The 19955-nt window shown below is 50.6% G+C and overlaps 1 protein-coding gene across 1 annotated transcript in view; it reads right to left on the bottom strand.

Moving 5' to 3' along the window:
- LOC105474216 (netrin 1) overlaps positions 1-19955 on the bottom strand; it is a 228394-nt gene that overhangs the window by 19459 nt on the left and 188980 nt on the right. The window contains exon 6 of the mRNA XM_011728715.3: positions 92-166. Within this exon, the coding sequence (XP_011727017.1) occupies positions 92-166 (75 nt within the window). The remainder of the gene's footprint in view (positions 1-91; positions 167-19955) is intronic.

Below are 19955 nucleotides of genomic sequence, written 5' to 3'. Positions count from 1 at the left end.
CCCACCGGGAGCCAGCTGCACCCCAGCCCCAGCGCCTCGCTGGTCACGTGGCCCCTTCCCATCCTCCCCACACAAGGGGACTCTCACTCACCATAGTCCTTCTTGCAGTACTTTTTCATGTTAATCTTCAGCTTCCCCTTGGAGGCCTTGCAGTAGGAATCGCAGTCTGCAGTGGGGTGGGGGGAGCACAGACAAAAACTAATTAGGCTGGCGATGAATAGGCTGGCGGGCAGAGTAGGAGGCCGCCTCCCTAAATAGCCAGAGGCCTGTGATACCCATGGGCCAGGCCAGGCGGGCAGGCGGCCATTCAGGGCAGGACTGGGCTTCTAAAGAGGCCTGAGGGACAAAGGGCCCCCATCTGACCCACCCACCCCCTCCCTGGCCTGACGAATGCTTTAGCCACCGCCTGAAGCCGCCCTGGCCTCCGTGAGAGTCTCGGGGGGCTCCTGCCACCCAGGGCTTCTGAGCGCCACACAGAATCTCCCTATTCTTAAGACGCAACTGGAGCCTGATTAAAGCCGATAGAGGCCTCATTGTCACCCCGCGCCCCGGGTCTGTGTCAGGCGCTGGCTTTCATGGCGCAGAGCCTCTGGCTGGGGTCAGGTCTCAACAAAAGAGGTCACGGGGGAAATTAGCAGCTCATGAAGCATTAGAAAACCCCTTTGGTGTCCACTCTACTGGAGTGTGCAAATAAAATGCCTGACGAAGACGAGTTCAGTTCTAATGGGCCCTACTGCTGAGAGGCAGGGCTGCTGGGCCTGCGTCCACTGGGTATCACTGGGCGATTCCAGGGCCCAGCCGAGAGCCAAGCAGGATGTGCGGGGCACCAGGGCCTGCCAGCCCTTGGGCCTGTGTCAACCCCCAAATGCAACTTCCTCACTTCAGCCCAACCATGGCCTTTCCCTGCCAGCCATCGCTGTTCTTTGAACAAGGAGACACAATTCCTTCCCTAAGTCTGTGTGTGACAGCTTCACGTGACAGCACAGCCCATCGCAGAGGCCCAGCAAATCTCCCCCGGTCTGCCCTGCCCCCAGCACTCAGCAGGCAGGATCTCTTTCACTTCTCACAACCCTTCTTTGATGTGTAGGTATCATTCCCATTCTGCAGACAAGAAAACTGAGGCTCGAAGAGGGTAAGCCACCTGCCCAGTGCACGCCGGGTAGCTACTGTAAAGGCTGGCCTGAGATGCTGAGATCCCTGCACTCTTGGTTAGGCGATACTCTGACAGATATCCCCTCAGTGTGAGCGGAGGTGAGCTCAGAGCCAGGGATGAGGAATGCCCTGTATTTTAGCAATTCCCAGACTGCCGAGGGGAAGACCAGCCAGGCTGGCCATGGGGAAGGAGTGGGGAGCTGCAGGGGGCCCAGCCTGTTCTAGAAGCAGTGGTGGCATGGGTTGGTAAGAAGTCGGCTGCGTGTGTGTCCTGGTGAGGGATCAGGAAAAGAGGACCAGGCGGGGAAAGATTCAACATACACGTGCACACACGGGCGACTGCTCCAGGGGTAGGTGGCAGCCTCTGTCCCGCAGACGGAAAACCAAGGTCAAGGTAGGCGAGGAGTGATTTGTGTGGGAGCACAGGGGGAAGCACAAGCAGGAAAGCCGAGGCCTCCTGGCGCCGTCTGCACCCCAACCCAGGGCTTAGATCTACAGGGAGTGTTCAGGCAGCCCTCTCCAGAGCTGGCATCTAGAGGCTGCTGCCTCCATCAAGGTCCTGGGATACATTGACTGATGCCTCAATGAAGATCAATGCAGCTCCATCCCACTACCTTGGGGGCCATGGGTGTGGTAGCCTCCCACTGCTTCCTGTGCCAGCCTCTTGGGGCCCCCAGTTAGGAACCAGTCTGAGGAAATGGGAGAAAAACAGCCCTGCTTCCTGCTGCCTATGATCTGAGCCCTCGGAGCCCCTTCATGACACCCCGGCTCCACGACGCTGGTGGCCACAGTATCCATCCCTTCTGCCATCTGGATGGCTGCTTGGTTGCTGGAGTAGGGATTTCTTGAGGTGCAGGGACTGGGCTGTCCAGAGAGAGTGGCCCTCACTCTACTGTGGCCAAGCCTGAGAGGTTGGATGAAAGTGACGGCAGCCCAAACACGCAAGTCAATGGCGCCATCAGCACCACCAGCACCGCGGCCGCACTTCCCTGTGTTGAACAGCCGCTCTGGGCTGCCTCTTTGCCAGCTCAGGGACAGATGACGCTCACAATGAAGCCACTGCTGGGGCTGAACCCAGGTTGTGCGTAAGTCCTGGCGATTCTGCGTGAGCTGGCTGAAATCCCTTCCTGCTTTCTCCACTTAGGGAAGCGCATTGGAATGCAAGCGGTGCCCAGTGACGTTCTCGCAGGGGCGGCCTTGAATCCACTCTCCTTGCCTTGTTATTTGATTGTATTATTATTATTTTACAAAAGCCATCATCCCACACCAGTGCTTTCATTTCCAGTCGGGAGGAAATCCCTTTCACCTGCCTCCTCGCCATGGGCCAAGGCGCACCCCTTCATCTCAGCCTCGTCGATAACACAGGCTGGGGCAGAGAGGGGGCCTTTGAGCACGTCAGCTCTTCCGAGCCTCAGGGATGTTTTGAGGGAGGGACTGCAGTGCCTGGCTTAGAACTGAGAGCGCAGAAAGGTTCCAGAGCAGGCTGCCCAAGGTAAGCTCCGCCCCAGGGAGGCAGCAGGGAGGCAGATGACTCCTGGGACAGCCTGCCCCTGTCCCTTCGGCGTCACTGTCCCAGCCTAGAAACCTCTACAGCTCTTCTCTCCAGAAGCAAGTGTCTACCTGGGACAGAGACTGCCCTAGAATGTGTGGCATCCATCACTGCCTAATTAGATTGCACTCCCAGGCCCTGCTTGACAAATCAGTCATCACCCATGAATATCCAGTGTGTACCTCACTAATGGCAGCGACTCCCACCATACTAATGAGGCGCTGGGCACTGTTCTCACGGTTGATGAACTCGTCTTGGCCCTTCAATCAGGCCCCATTTTCTAGATGAGAATCTAAGGCACGGAGATACTGGTGACTCACCAGCTCAAGGTCGTGTGCCCAGTGAGGCAGCCTGGCGGCCGAGCCCCTGCTCTTAACCTCCTGCTCCCAGTCCTGGCTATGCAGCGGCATCACGATGCCTGGGTCCCGCTCCCAGGACTTTCTGATTTCTTTGGTTAAGGGAGTGACCTGAGTGTCTGAATTTTTTTAATGTTCCCCAGATGGTTCTAAAGCACAGCCAGGGTTAGAACCACACTCTGAACCAGTTGTGAGAGATGGGGACAGTCTCTGCATCCATGACTAGCACTGAGCACCCAGTGTGGCAGAGGAAAGATCCAGATAAGGTGGCTGCTGAGTCCAACTGGAGAGTGCTCAGAGAGAGAACCTCAGGCTGCTTGCCCTTACAGAAAATGACATCAGCCTCTGAGCATTTGGAGTTGCATTTGCTTTTTTTTTTTGGTGTCTTTCCTGTCAGCTGGAAATTCTTGTCAGATCAGTGTGCTTGTTGCAAAATGTCCCTTACGCCCTTCGCCCTTCGGATTTGCTAGGAAAACAAAGACCAAGCTTGCTAGAATTGTATGTAAAATACAGGTAACTAGGCTTGGAAGGAGAGGCTGAAACATTCTCCCTTGGGTAAAGTAAATAACCTTCAGAACATGGACACTGTGACAGCTATTTGGCTGCTTGTGGACTCTTTGTTTAGGTTGTATTCCAGATAGCTGAGGTCACTGGACAATGGCCCCCGAACAAGGAAAACGTTACTGTACGTTCTCTCTTTATGGTACACACAAAGCTACAGAGAGTGCTTCACGACGGACAAACCACAGCTTTAAAATGCAGCTTTGACTCCTTCTTCAAACTGGCATCTACTTGGCAGCCTCTCGTGTAGCTCCTCCTTGTTTTGTTCCAAAATAGCCATAAAGACAATGAGAAAACCTGAACATTCACACTAGTGCCAAAAAACGAAACTGATGATGACCCAACGCTGGGATCTGGGAGCAATCTCTAGTAATTAAAGGCAGATGGTGGTGGAATAAGCAAAACCTGTTCAGGTTTTACCTCAGGACACAGCTCTTTGTCTAATGAGCAGAAAGGTCCTGAAAAAAGGGAGGAGGACAGAGTGACAAGGACCAGAGAACAAATAAGCAGGAAGTGAGTGGGGGCAGTGGGGACGATCCCTCCTCCAGGGACGGGAAGTTTCAGAACTGGTAGGGACCAGAAGGACGGTAGTACAGCAAAGATCTCACCTTGTATTTCTTTCTTTCTTTTTTTTTTTTTGAGATGGAGTCACGCCCTGTCTGTCATCCAGGCTGGAGTGCAATGGCATGATCTCGGCTCACTGCAACCTTCGCCTCCTGGACTCAAGCGATTCTCCTGCCCCAGCCTCCCAAGTAGCTAGTACTACAGGCACACGCCAGCTCGTCCACCTAATTTTTTGTATCTTTAGTAGAGACAGGGTTTCACCAAGTTGGCCAGGCTGGTCTCGAACTCCTGACCTCATGATCTGCCCGCCTCGGCTTCCCAAAGTGCTGGGATTACAGGCGTGAACCACTGCGCCCAGCCTCACCTTGTATTTCTCTCTAAATCATTGCAGAGAATCAGAAAATCAGGCAATGCAGAGAAGGGAAGAGCACTACCTCCACAGAGCAGAAGGAAATCCAGGGAAAGGCTGGTAGGAACAAGGAGCTGAAGACGGAGCTCTGCACCTTCCTGGCCATCCTCCTTAAATCTGAGATGGGAATCCAGCCATTGCGCCAGTACGTGGATCTGCAGTTTTTTTCTTCTTCAAAGGACCAAACAGTGAATACTTTAGGCATAGAGGACCATACAGTTGCTGTTGCAACTATTCATCTTTGTCATTTTATGTATGGCTTAAAAACAGCCATACACAATAGGTGTACATGCCAAATGGGCATGGCAGACTAAAAAGAGTAAAATGACACAGCCTCTATGAACTAGCACAAGAAAGGCAGTAAGGGAGATGAAGCTGAGCTGAAACAAAAAGGATGTGTGAAAGAAAAAGTTGGAAAAAGATGAAATCCCTGTAGCACAATTAAAATCCCCTTCAGAAGGGCTGGGTGTGGTCTCACACCTGTAATCCCAGCACTTGGGAGGCCGAGGCAGGAAGATCACTTGAGGCTAGGAGTTCAAGACCAGCCTGGGCAATGCGGCAAAATCCCATCTCTTAAAAAAATGAAATAAGACAGACAAAAAGACCATAGCCAGGTGTGATGGCCACTCGGGAGGTTGAGGTGGGAGTATCGCTTGAGCCCAGGAGTTTGAGGTTATAGTGAGCTGTGACTGTACTTTAGCCTGAGTGACACAGCAAAACTCTGTCTCTAAAAATAAATAAGTAATCCACTTTGAAAGCAGCAAAGATTCATGATACTGTAGAAAACTGATCCAGAAACACAGAGAATAAATTGGAGAAACTCTTACAAAATTTAGAGGAAAAAGACAATGTACATATTTAGAAGGAAAGAGCTCACTGAAGTTTTGCAAAAATCAACGAAAGGGGACCAACATCCAGACACAGCTCTGCAAAACATATGAAATACCAGGATAAGAAAAGAATATATACAGATTAAAAAACAAGAACAACAAGCCAGTGAGATGATCATGGAGCAATGTCTATAAGGTCTTAAGGGGAAAAATTTGTGACTAAGAATTTTATACCCAGCTAGACTGTCTTATATGTATGTAGGCCACAATAAAGAAAAGACATTCTCAAATGCACAAGGGCTCAGAAAATGTTCCAATTATGCATCCTTTTTGAAATAAATACTTGAGAATGTTTTCCAACCAACTATGAAATGAATCAAAAGTAAGAGTTTACAGGGGAAAGTGATGGCATAAACACAAGGTGATGTGATTGACATCTCTGTGCTTACTGGTGATGAAAACTGAAACCAGTCAACACAGAGATGCCAAATTTGATTCTAAAACATAACGCAAATATCAAAATAGTTTTTAACTGTTTGAAAGGGAACATCAGTGTCTCTCCTCCTCCGTCCCCGTGTGTGTGTGTGTGTGTGTATCTATCTAGTTATGTATATATAAAATATTTAAATTTAGTTTGAAACTTCAGATCATATTAAAAACTATGAAGTAGAATGAGGTGGGGAATAAAACTCTTTGTCTTAAGTATAGAGAATGTAAAAGATGCTATTTCATGTTCAATTCTGACAAGTAAGAGCCATTAGATCAACTAATGTTTCTGAAAAACCCAAAGATAATCACAGAACTCTGGCAAAAACAGAATATAAATTATAGCTAATATGCCAAAAGATAAAACAGAAAAAATGAAAAATATAAAAAGCAATTATGATAAATTAAGAGCACAGAAGAGCAACCACTAAAAGACAAAACAATGAAGGTAAATGGATCCAACTGCTCTACTGAAAAACTGAATTTAAAACAGAGTGCTATTTAGGGGAATATAACCAAATAAAATGATTTTTTTTTTTTTTTGAGATGGGAGTCTCGCTGTGTTGCCCAGGCTGGAGTGCAGTGGCGTGATCTCAGCTCACTGTGGCCTCCACCTCCCAGGTTCAAGCAATTCTCCTGCCTCAGCCTCCTGAGTAGCTGGAACTACAGGTGCCCGCCACCACACCCGGCTAATTTTTTGTATTTTTAGGAGAGACAGAGTTTCACCGTGTTAGCCAGGATGGTCTTGATCTCCTGACCTTGTGATTCACCTGCTTCAGCCTCCCAAAGTACTGGGATTACAGGTGTGAGCCACCGTGCCCGGCCTAAAGTGTTTGTTTGTTATGAGACGGAGTCTCACACTGTCATCCAGGTTGGAGTGCAGTGGCATGATCTCAGCTCACTGCAAACTCCACCTCCCAGGTTCACACCATTCTCCTGCTTCAGCCTCCTGAGTAGCTGGGACTACAGGCGCCTGCCACCACGCCCAGCTAATTTTTTGTATTTTTAGTAGAGACAGGGTTTCACCGTGTTAGCCAGGATGGTCTCGATCTCCTGACCTCATGATCTGCCTGCCTCGGCCTCCCAAAGTGCTGGGATTGCAGGCGTGAGCCACCGCACCTGGCCTAAAGTGTTTCCTTTTTTTTTTTTTTTTTTAAGAGCTCACAACTTAAGCAGTAGCAAAGATGTATCAGCAAATGAAAACAAAAAAATGAACCAAGAGTGGAAATGTTAGTATCAGCAAAGTAGAATTCAGGGCAGGCATGCTTATAGTGGAAAAAAGAACATCACCTAGTAATTAAACAGGGATTTTTTGATGTAGAATAACATCTCATTGAAATATATTAAGCAAAAATCAATAGTAATACAAAATGAAACGGACAGAAATCCTTAGTGAAAGAATGCTAAATTAATCCCAAGAAGCCAAAACTATACAAGCCACATTTCCTGACCACAATGATATTATTTGTTATTAAAGAAGAAATAATGAAAATAAATGAAATGCATTCAATTCTAGGAGTTAGAAAATGAGCAAAACAAAACTCAAAGAAAGCAAAAGGAACGAATTAATAACAACAGAAGTAGAAATTAATATAGTGGAATACAGGAAAAAAATATATAAATACATCCAAGAACCGATTCTTTGAAAAGTCCAAATACAAGCTTAAAAAAAAAAAAAAAAAGATGAAACACTGTCATGTTTAACTGCAAATAAAATAAAAAGAAAACAGAACTTTAAGAAGTAACAAGAAATAAATTACAAGGCTAGTATATACAACTTTAGCCTAGAAATCTTGGAAATCTGAATGAAATGCAAAATGTTAGGAAAACATAAAGGACCAAGTTAAACTGAGTAAGAGACATGGAATCTGAATGGATAAATAGTCATAAGAGATGTCTGGATAGAGATGGTTTCAGAGGTAGGTCCATGTAAACATTGAAAGGACACATCAATTTCACGCTATTTGATCTGTTCAGAAACACAGAAAAAGATGGAAAGCGATTAAGATGAAACAGATGACAGTGCTAAAAACTGACCATTTTGCAACTTAAGAAAAGCAGTTTTGTATGATTTAGCCTTAATATAAAAGCTGGCATAACCATATATACACACAGACTATACGGGCCAATTGATTAGCCTCATTTACCAGGAGACCCAATGTTTTATGCCCCCTAGTTTCCCATCCTACCCCCACCCAGCCACTGGGACCCCATCCACCCTGCCAGGACACACTCAGGAGTAACAAGTAAATAGTAGGCAGGATGCCCTGCTGCCCTGCTGTCTCAGTGGAGCCTCTGGAGCTAGGATTCAGGGCATAGGTAAATACTGGCAGCTCTGCAGGGGGTCCTGCACCAGACCTGCTCTTCTATCTCACTCTACTCCCCAAAAAGAGACAGAAGCTGCCAGGGCTGGACACAGGCACTGCCTGGCCCCCTACTTGGACGTGCTCTGTCCCAGGGAGAGCCACTGAGACCTGGAGGTCGCCATCTGCCTGGCTCGCAGCAGGCCCATCCTGGCTAGCTGGCATCCTGGCTCCTCCTGGGAGCAGGCTACCCTCCCTTTTATTCCTCCCACCTGCTCCCCTGACCCACCCCCAGCCAAAAGCCAAGAGGTGGCCTGCAGGCCCAATCCCAGTGCACGAGACCATCCTGCCTCTTCCTCCACCTTGGGTAGCTGGCCCCTCTGGTCTGCCTCCTGTGCCCCAGGTGCCAAAATCCTGCTGGGCCAGCCTGCTCGCCGGATCGAGGCTCATCTCTGAGCATATGGCAGGCAGAGACCGGCAGCCATGGTTGAAGCCAGGGGCACCGCATCTGGCACCTCCCCTTGGAGCAGGGCGGGGAGCTGGCAAAGGTCTCGCTCTCAGCAGCCCTGGCCCACTCGCTCACAACACCTCTGCTGCTCTGCTTCTGGGCTGTCGGGCTTGGGAAGGTGGGGCAGGGGGTGTAATGAGCGAGGGACACCCAGCCAACATGGTCCGTCCTCCCAGGGCAGAGAAACCTGGAAGGGTTGGGTAAGTTGCAGACGCCAAGGGCTGGGCATAGGGGAGGAGCCTCTGGTTCTCCCTGGCCCAGGGTGAAAGAGTTTAAGGGGAGAAGAGCTGGGGCGAACAAGGGCGCCCAGCCAGCTCTGTCCATTTTGGCTGGGCCATTCTGCCCACCAGCAGGTGACAAAAGGTGAATGAGGCCAGTCTGCCCAGAAAGTATGTTTGGTGCTGCCTGACCTGGAACCAAAAAGCTGCACGGAACCCCCGCGGCCAGAGAGTCCAGGTTTCCATGTATTTGGTTTTCAAGGTGCTGCAGGTGTCCATGGGTTTCATAAGGGGCCATCATGGGTGAGGCATGATGAGAATGGAGGACACTCTCTCCAGGAAGCTGGTTCTTACCTCTTGGTCCTAGGCTGCAGGTGACTTCGTGACTCACCCCACCCTGCCCCAAGTAAGAACACCTTCTTACCACCCTCACCAACAGCACCTCATCCAGGGGTAGAGCCACCTGTCAGGGAGATCTGGGGCCCACAGGCAGCTCTTAGCCCCCACCCATCACTCGAAGCCTGTACTAGTCTCACTGACCCAATCCATCACCCTCAAGCCATACTGGCCTCAAAAGCAAAATGCCCATTTGACTTTGGAACTCTGGGACTTAAAGGTTAAGGATGCCCCAAATGAAGCATCTTCTAGCAATGGGCTGGCCAAGAAGCTTAGCAACCTATGGAAGTAAGTGTCTAGAAGAAAGCCCAAAATGTTTGCAACACAGAAAGCCAAGGATTGGTGTCTTTCACATATAAAGAACTCTTCTGAATCAATAAGAAAAAGACAGCAACCCAAAATTCAAAGGAAAGGAACAGACCATTCACAAAGGAGGAAATAAAAAGGGAACGAGGACATGTGCCCATGTTCAATCTCAAATCATCCAAGAAACAAAACATAAACCAACAAGAATATAGCACTTCCGCCTAGCAAACTGGCAAAGGCAAGCATACACACACTCACACGATGTGACTGGGGCGCAGATTAAAATACGAACTTTCCCGAGCGTGGCTGGCATGGAGTGTCAAAACCCTGAGAACACACACACGCACACTCCAACGCAGCAACCCCACTTCTAGGAATTTATCATACATTCATTCAAACGTTTGATTAAGCACTTCCCACATGAAGCGTTCTGGGAGGCACTGGGTGTTCCCCGAGGCTGATGGAGCAGTGGGTGGCACCACAGCAGGAGGGGAAAGGCCAAGAGCACGAGTGTCATCACTCCCATTCCTGACAGTGACACTCAGGAAATGACAGTGAGCCGCGCACACTGGGAGAGGATGCGCAGGGGCAGGGGGCACAGGTGGAGACCTACTGAGACCCGTTCCAGGAGGTGACACTCAAATGACAAGGAATCAGCCCTGGGAAGTGCAAGGAGGGGCATCCCAGTGCTCAGCAGGTGCAAAGGCCCTGGGGCAGGAAAATGTGAGGAACCAAAAGGAGGGGAGACTGGAGCTGGCAAAAGCTGAGGGGTGCCCAGCCAGAGATGAGGCTTACAGTCTGCAGGGAGTCCCTAGGGCCTTTTTAACAATGGCAGGGGTCTGGATTTTGTTCTAGAATAGCATGTGCACAGAAATGTTGGGTGGTGGGCCTGGGGTTGATTTTTATACTCTCGCTTTATTGTCTTATCTATATTTTAAAATTTACTGCAATGAGGATACAATTCTTGTGTTAGAAACACTAAAAATAGTCTAAGGTGAGGCTCTTTTATTTATTTTTATTTATTTTTTTTTTTTGAGACGGAATCTCACTCTGTAGCCCAGGCTGGAGTGCAGTGGCGTGATCTTGGCTCACTGCAACCTCCACCTCCCAGGTTCAAGCGATTCTCCCGCCTCAACCTCCCAAGTAGCTGGGATTACAGGCACCCGCCATCATGCACAGCTAATTTTTGTATTTTTGTAGAGATGGGGTTTCACCCTGTTGGCCAAGTTGGTCTGGAACTCCTGACCTCAGGTGATCCGCTTGCCTCGGCCTCCCAAAGTGTTGGGATTACAGATGTGAGCAACCAGCCAAGGGGAGGCTCTTCTTAGTGAGGATGAGGACCATTTACTTACAAGGGGTGGGAATCCTATAGTAAATGACATTTGTATTCAACAAAGTGACATTTCTATTCCCAACCTATAGGGCTTCTGCTGCGGAGAAGTGCTACCCCCTCCCCAGGAGACAGCAGAAATGTGTGTGTGTGTGTGTGGTTTCATCCTCTCCCTGAACGCCAACTGTGTGCATGGTAAGGTGGCTGGGAGTGAGGACAGTGCCCTAAGCAGGGTGGCTGGGGACAGCTCCCTGAGGGGTAGCCCATGAATGAGACCTAAACAGTGCAAAGGAAGCAGGGCAAGGAGGTCTGAGGGAAGAGGGTTCCAGGCAGGAAGAGCAGCCTGTGCAAAGGCCCTGAGGCAGGACCAAGCCCGGCATGGTCCAGGGACTGGAAGAAAGTTGGAGTTCCTTGCACGGACGGAAGGAGAGGAGCAGCTGCTGAGAGATGAGTCCAAGCTTGAGGGGCCCTGTGAGCTGGATAGGGTTTGACTTCTTTTTTAAATGTCATGCAAAGCCACCTGAGGGGCCTGGCCCGGCCCAGGTCACCTAGGGCTACCAGGTTTCATCACATAGGGCAGAGGCTGGCTTTTGCTTTCTCCCTCTCAGGGACGGGTGCTCCGACTGCCCAGGCCCCACCTCACGCCCAAGGTTGCCAGAACGTGCTCTCCACTCTGTACTGTGGTCACGAAGAGCCAGGGTCAGGGCTCTCAGGAACCTAGACTGTCATTCTGCTGCCTGAGCCACATTCTGTCTCGGGGACTGCAAATACGTATTCAGGTGAGGAAGCATGGATGTGAGTTCTTTATACTGGTGAACTGAAACACTGGGGCCCCTTCCTGCACTAGGCTGGGGTCCTCAGGGCTCTGCTGGTCAGAGCGGGCCCTGGGGCCCTGGCCCACATCAGGTGCTGCTCAGGGAAGCCCCGCCCTTTCTTTCTGCTGTCTCCCCAGTTGTGGCCACCTTCTTAGAGGGTTCCCTTTGGTGCACCCACAAGGGCAGAAGCAGGCTTCTGGAGGGTGCACACAGCTGTGCAATGCACACCCAGGACCAAGGCCTTTCTTCCTGTATACTCTGTCCTAGAGAGTCACCCACTGGGACAGCCTCAAACACCAGGCCTGGATCTGACAGGTCCGTTCTGGCCCCCTGCAATATGGATTTTCCATTCTTCCTCAAGAGCAAACCCTAATGTCTCCAATCTAGAACACTCTTCTTCAAAGACTCCCTTGCAGCTCACCATGGCCATGAATCTACTTCTGGCCCCCAGGACGTAAGTGGAAATCTATTGAGCAGGGCTGCAGGGAAAGGGTTTGTATCATCCCATCTGTGATCTGGGGCCATTCACCGTTCCAAGTCTCAGCTTCTTCATCAGTAAAATGCAGTAGTGATGACGGTCATAACTGCTACCCATTCACAGGACTGAGGAGGAAATGACTATGGTGCCGTGAGATGGGGAAGGGGAGGTCAGAGATGGTCTCAGCTGTGTCCTGAAGGATGAGAAGGTGCTGCCAATGGCATGTGATGGGCTCCAGGTGGCCTCTGACTCTGCAGCTGAGAGTGGAGGGTGAATGATGGCGGGCCAGTGGAAAAGGCAGGGCCAGATCCCGGGGCCTCGTGAGGCCAGGAGGAGAGCTGAGATCCCAGACGCAGTGTCCTGGGCCCAGTCCTTAGCAGACACAGGCAAATGGGTTGGTGTGGTGGGATCTGAGTGATGCAGCCCTGTCTCCGGACAGGAGCAAGGTCCATTTACTGGCTGTGCCACAGGCCGAGAGCCCGCAGGGCTGGGGATCAAGAGTCCATCAGGCCCACGGGGGCATCTGCTCCTCCCCTGGAGTGCAAGGTGGTAGAATCCTATTATTTGCAGAATAATATCTGGAAAGAATAGGACCTAAGCCCTTGGGTATTAGGAGAAGCCGGAGGCCATGAATGCCTTTCCCCTTGGCAAATGTGCTTGGAATCGGTCCCTGTGCCATTTCCCCGTGCAGCCTTCCTCTCAGCCTCAGGCACAGGTGGGAAACCTCTGGGTTCTTAGTGCCCATCTCCTGGTCTGGGATTTTCTGTCTGCCTCCTCCCCTGGCAAATCAGACCTTGGTGTCCCAGCACCTAGCACAGTGCGGGTCACCACTGACTGCGCAGCGAACCCCTGGCACATACACTCTAATGTATGTGGACATATAAGCTAGACAATTAGCCGACTGTGGTTGCTGCTGTGAGATATCAAGGCTGCCTGGACCAACACACCCACAAACGCAGGCTCCGCAAACAAAGACATCAGTCAGCACCCTTTGCAATTATTCTGATGATACCCCTGAGATAGCCTGGGTAAAGGGCTTAGGCTTCATTTATTTATTTATTTAGAGACAGAGTCTCGCTTGTTGCCCAGGCTGGAGTGCAATGGCATGATCTCGGCTCACTGCAACCTCCGCCTTCCGGGTTCAAGCAATTCTTCTGCCTCAGCCTCCCGAGTAGCTGGGACTATAGGCACGCACCACAACGCGCCTGGCTAATTCTTGTATTTTTGGTAGAGATGGGGTTTCACCATATTGGCCAGGCTGGTCTCGAACTTCTGACCTCCTGATCCGCCTGCCTCGGCCTTCCAAAGTGTTGGGATTACAGGCATGAGCCACCGCGCCCAGCTGGCTTAGGCATCTTTTAAACCTGCCAAACTCTTTGACAACAAAGAGGGCACGAGTTGGGCTGGAGAGGGTTTGAGTGGCACCAGAAATCAGAAGGCCATGACACCTTTGACAGATGCTAATATTTGAAAAACCTAGAGCTCTGAATCAGAAGGCTTTTCTGCAGACCTCAGCCTGCTGTCTACGGGGTGTGGGGTATTAGTTGGACAAGAACATCTCTTCCTGGACCCCAGGATACAATCCACGGCTCTGGTGGCAATGGTCTCAGACTACTGATGCGCTTCAGGGCTGCAGGATGCTGGGAAGCGGGAAGGATCCAGCAGGACAGTGGGGGTGGCAGACAGGCAACCAAGGAACTCAAAATGCTGGCTCTGTGACTTACAAAGCTGTGTGCCCTTGGACACGTTGCTGCACTTCTCTGAACCTCTGATGCCTCATTTATTAAGTGGAGGTGAGAGTTTGTAACCATCTTTTAAAGTTCTAGCGAGATGAAGTCCGACATGATAGGCGCTCAAAAAGGTTGGCTCTCGTGATCTATAGGAGCCACGGCAGAAAACCAATTTCATTGTATGACTGGCACATCCAATTATTTTCAACCCAAAGATATTTCTCACTCAAGTATGTCCTTGATTCACTGAATAATGGCTGACCTCTGGCTGTTTGGAAAAGCAACTCCATCTGCAACGGATGTGGTTCCTCCGCACCACTTGTCACCGTGTGCAGTGATACATTTCTCAGTTCGGTTTGTTTATTGTCTCTCTTCCTCCCTGAAGTCTTCACTGCTGTATCCCCAGGGCCCGGGACACAGAACAAGCCCTCAATAAATATTTGTTGAGCAAGTTCAGTAAAAACGGGCGCAGCTGCCACCACCGTGCGGCAGGCAAAGTGACCCTCAGCCGAGGCAAAGTGACCCTCAGCCGAGGCAAAGTGACCCTCAGCTGAGCAATTCCGGCACTCCCCTACTCCAAAGGTGGAAGTCACCAGGCTCTGCGAGGGAACCCGCACAAAGGAGCGAGTCTCTGTAAACAGCAGAAAAGTAAAGGCTCCAGGCAGGATTCGCAAGGGCGGAAAAAGGCCATTTTGGAAAATGCTGCAAAACATAAAAAGCAAAGCTTGGAGAGTGTGGCTCCGTGCCTGGGGAGGAGAGCAGGAGCCGATAAATCTTCCCTCTCCGGGGAGGTTTGAAGGGCTTTCGTGTTTTGTTTGGACTTTAATAACACAGATCCTAAATCCACTGCCTTATGATGAAAATATATTTGCAGATTGAAAAATACGGGACCTTGGATTCCGAGGGAGGCTCTCACAGGAGGAGCCAGGAAGGTTCCGAGGCTGGGTGACCCCCCGAGGATGAAATCCCCTCCCAGTCTGCCTGGCTTGGAAGCCCATCCTGTGTCATTCCTGCCTAGTGCACCGGGACCCCCAAAGGGGAGGCAGGGGGAGGTACGCTGAGCTGGGCTTCTGGGAGGGGAACAAGCCTGTCCGGTTTTTTCTACCTGAGCCGCCCCAGCCCCCTCCCCCCAGGGCAGGGCGGTCTGCAGCCTGGCTCAGGGCTGGGGTGGCAGGGCTGGGAGAGGTCGGGGGCTGTACTGACCATGTGAGATGGGAACTCAACCCCTCTCCTCCACTTGGAACAAGAGGGTGCAAATGAGTCCCCAGCAGGCTCTTTCTTTTTGCTGAACAAGATGGATTGGAAAACAAATTGGCTCAAATAAAGCATGTAATCAGATTAAAGCCTCTTGCCCAGAGCCTTTGGGACTGCAGAAAGCCCTCCCGACTGGAGGCAGGAGACCTCAGCCGGCTGAACCAGCTCCTGGACATCCAGAATGTTCTCTTGACCCTCAGCTGCTCAGCCCCGGTCCTCCCCAGCCAGCGTCAACTCTGCTGAGGAAACTGATTCTACAGCGAAGTCACCCTGCTCTGCCACCAGTCCCAGACCTGGGGTTCACCCTGTTCCCAGCCTGCAGATGCTGCCTCAGCCTCAGAGGGTGGCTGTGCCTCATCCACGTGCCCCAGTTGGAGCTCAGCCCGTCTGCAGCAGGAGCAACCGGAATGGTGATGAGTCTACACCTGCAAAGCCCTCACCAAGGTGCTTTCCACCCAGTGTCCCGGGTAAGCTGCATAGCCACACAGGAAGAGGCAGTTCAGGTGGTATTAGGATGGCAATGGCCATTACACACAGGAGAAAACAGAGGCACAAGTGCTCAGCATCCAAAGTCACTGGCCGGTGGGGGCCCATTCCCTAACACCGGCTGCCTTCCACTCCAGCACAGGATAGAGGGGTCTCCTTCCAGACACAGAGCCATGGGCAACCTGTTCACTCGTGAGTACTGACCCCTAATCTCCCCCCATCGCAATGCAGGAGACGCCCCTTCTCTCTCTCTTTTTGAGACAGGGTCTCGCTCTGTCACCCCAGTTAGAGTGCAGAGGTGCCATCACAGCTCACTGCAGTCTCGAAACCCTGGGCTCCAGTGATCCTCCTCAGCCTCCCACGTAGCTAGGACTACAGGCGCACACAACCAAACACAACTAATTTTTTATTTTTTTGTAGAGACGAGGTCTCCCTATGTCACCCAGGTTGGTCTCGAAGTCTTAGGCTCAAGTGATCCTCCTACTCTGGCCTCCCAAAGTGCTAGGATTACAGGCATGAGCCACTGCACCTGGCTGCCCCTTTACAAGGGACCACCCTTTCGGCTTCCCAGCCCTCAGGCAGAACCTCTGGGTAGCTTCCCCTACCCCCATCTATCCTTGCCACCATACCCTTCCCCAAATAGTGCCCTCATGTCCATGATGCTTCTTGCCCCTCCTCCCACCGGCCAAGCCTTTAGGGGATAAAGTGGTGTTCACAGCCTTCCAGGGGAAGTGGGCCACATTCAAGAAGTTGCCGCACTGAGAGAGCAAATTTCTCTTCCTGCACCTGTTTCTGAAGTTCCCCATCCAAACGGCAGATGAGTTCTGGCTCTTAATGGTAATGAAAGCCCAGGCAGGGAAGAGGAGAAAGAAAAAGAAGAAAATATGAAACCTGGAGTTCCTATTTTGAAAGGTCTGATAATGAGCAACATATCTCCAGGAAAAAAAAAAAGGGTCAACAGAGGAAGCACTGATTGACAGCAAGTGAACAGGCAGCACACAGACCGCCAGTTTCCCTACCCAACCTCATGGCAGGCATCACTAATCAACCACAGCACCCTAAGGGGGCCCAGAACTCAGGTATTCCTTACTGATGTCCTTCAACTTCTAAGCTCTGCACCCTACAGTGGCTATTTGGGAGGGTAGCTGTGTCTCTGCCTGGTATGTGAAGGGTAGGGAGTTGCGTAGTGGGGAAGCTGACGCATCCTTGCTATTCCTGATTCACTGTCATTTGCCACCGACTGACAGACTGGACACAGGCCACGGAACCCACCCCCTTGGAACTGAAAGGGTTGCTTGGCTCACGCCTGTAATCCCAGCACTTTGGGAGGCTGAGGCGGGCAGATCACTTGAGGCCAGGAGTTCAAGACCAGCCTGGCCAATGTGGCGAAACCTTGTCTCTACTAAAAATTCAAACATTAGCCAGGCGTGGTGGTGGGCTCCTGTAGTCCCAGCTACTCAGAAGGCTGAGGCAGGAGAATCACTTGAATGCGGGAGGTGGAGGTTGCAGTGAGCTGAGATGGCGCCACTGCACTCCAGCCTGGGCAACAGAGTGAGACTCTGTCGAGAGACAGACAGAGACAGAGAGACAGAGACAGAGAAAGAAAGGGTTACTAAGGGTGGTCTATGCTTGCCATTCCCATTCTCTCAGTCTCCCTGAATCTCCCTCATCACCGATCCTAGGACTAGACAGGACTGCCATCAGCTGAGCCTCACCTGACTTCTGTTACCCCACAGATGGCCTTACTTCCACTTTCTGGCACAGCCCAGCACAAGCCTTCCATCTGTTTCACCCTCAGAACAGCCTTCAAAACTATTGAAGAAGGAGCCCCTCCCCTTCCAAGGCATCCTGGTTCCTTAAAACTTAGAGGGCATGGTTTTTAGAAATCCCATTATGCTGGTTCCTCTTCCTAGCCTCTCTGGTCCTCGGTTCTTTTTCTTTTCTTCCTTTTTCTTTTTTTCTTTTTGAGACAGAGTCTCACTCTGTTGCCCAGGCTGGAGTGCAGTGGCACCATCTCGGCTCACTGCAACCTCCGCCTCCCAGGTTCAAGTGATTCTCCTGCCTCATCCTCCCAAGTAGCTGGGATTACAGGTGTCCACCACCACGCCCAGCCAATTTTTTTTTTTTTTTTTTGTATTTTTAGTAGAAATGGGATTTCACCATGTTGGCCAGGCTGGTCTCAAACTCCTGACCTGCAGTGATCTGCCCATCTCAGCCTCCCAAAGTGCTGGGATTACAGGCATGAGCCATCACACCCAGCTGGCCCTCAGTTCTTGATATGAGAATTGAAGAGACCAATGCCGTTTCCTCCCTACTTTACAGACATCTATGTTGAGTCTGAAAGTGCTTCAGATTCTTTGGAAGGTATGACAGAAACCTCGAAGTGTTGTAAACTGGAGCCACTTATCTGTTTATCTTCATTCTCTGGAATACAGGTGAGAACTAGGCAGTAAGAGGTTCAAACAGTCAAACTACTATCACAAAGGAATTGACACATTGGCAGGAGGAGGGAACGACTGGCAAACAGGGCAAAGAAGAGGTGGAAAACTATGAAACCACGAAACGCAGATGTAGAGTAATGCAACATCATTTTGAACAGAGGCGAACAGTCCCAACACAGTTGAATAAGACTTGAAACTATAACTGTGAAGACAGCACGATTCCTTCTGCCACGGCTGAATCATCCTGTAAAGTCAAATTATGTTTGTTGTGCATTGCTTAATAAGGCAAAAAAGCTGGTGATACATTTGGAAAAGATTTCCACTCCAAATGTTTTTTACAGTTTTGTGGCATTTCAATGAATAATGTGTCTCAGGTTTCTGGGAACCCTATTTATGGGGAACCACTCAACCCACAACAATGTCACACCGTGGTAGATACTGAAGTCCCCCACCCGCAAGACCAAACTCTGCTACCTCCTCACATGGAGAATAAAGGTATTGAGTTTGCTTTAGGAATGTAATGAATTCTCAATACACTCCAGGTACCCACAGACTCAAATGACCCTGTGTGGAAGGTGCTAGCAGAGACACAGCTACCCTTGCAAAGAGCCACTGTAGGGTGTGGAGCCTAGAGGCTGAAGGATGTCAAGAGGCCAGTGGATAGCCTGGACTTCATCCCTGCTCTGCCCAACTCAGCGGGACATATCTCAGGCTTTAACAAGATGCCAAGTTCATCTTTTACACCAATCTTTTTTTCTTTTTTTTTTTTTTTGGAGACGGAGTCTCACTCTGTAGCCCAGGCTGGGGTGCATTGGCATGATTTCTGCTCACTGCAACCTCCGCCTCCCTGGTTCAAGCAATTCTCCCACCTCAGCCTCCCGAGTAGCTGGGACTACAGGTGTGTACCACCACGCCTTTTTTTTTTTTTTTGTATTTTTAGTAGAGACTGGGTTTCACCATATTGACCAGGCTGCTCTTGAACTCCTGACCTTGTGATCTACCCACCTTGGCCTCCCAAAGTGCTGGGATTACAGGTGTGAGCCACCGTGCCCGGCCCAGTCTTTTGTTTCTTAATCATCTTTTCTCTCTCCAAGAACTCCCCAGACATGGGATTTCTAACTGTTTGCTGCTCCATACTTCCTTCCCAGTTTTAGAGCGCATCCTCCGAGTCTGTTTCCCTGACTCCCTGTCATCCACAGACCAATGGATGAGAGAATCGCAGCCCAGGAGATCAGGCATGGCTGTGGATCCCACAGATCCCCAAGTACTGTATCTGATCTGCTGCTAGGAAGTTTACCTACAGGCCTCCCAGAGAGACTTCCAAAACAATGCTGGTGGACAAAGGACTAACCAGCTTTCTCCTACAAGGGAGGCCACATGTGTGAGAGGCACCATTGAGCTCTATTCCCAGAAGCCAACATGTACCAGCTCCCGTTAGAGCTGGGGAACAGTGGCCTGAGTCCCCTCGGGACAAGTTAACAGGGTTAATTCAGAACCTCTGGTCTCATGTTCTTCTTCCCTTGGAAGTCAGGCCTTATGGTAGCCCTGAGGTCCAAATCACCCGCTCCATGCTCTTCCTCATGGGAACATGCTCACCAAAACCTTGAGCCACACAGTAAGTTCAGAACTCTTGCAGCAGAGATGAGCTCTGTAAACCCAGGAGGAGAAGACAGAGGTTTCTGCCTGCTAAAATGAGCTACCTCCCTGGATGAGGGGTGTCTGATCGAGGGAGTTCCCATCTCTACGAGGGAAAGACAGAGAGATCAAATGTGCCTCCCAGCCA

The sequence above is a fragment of the Macaca nemestrina genome, chromosome 17 (genome assembly GCF_043159975.1).
Source record: "Macaca nemestrina isolate mMacNem1 chromosome 17, mMacNem.hap1, whole genome shotgun sequence".
Lineage (NCBI taxonomy): Eukaryota > Metazoa > Chordata > Mammalia > Primates > Cercopithecidae > Macaca > Macaca nemestrina.
Note: the sequence above shows the minus strand (reverse complement) of the source record. Positions and strands in the feature narration are given on the sequence as shown.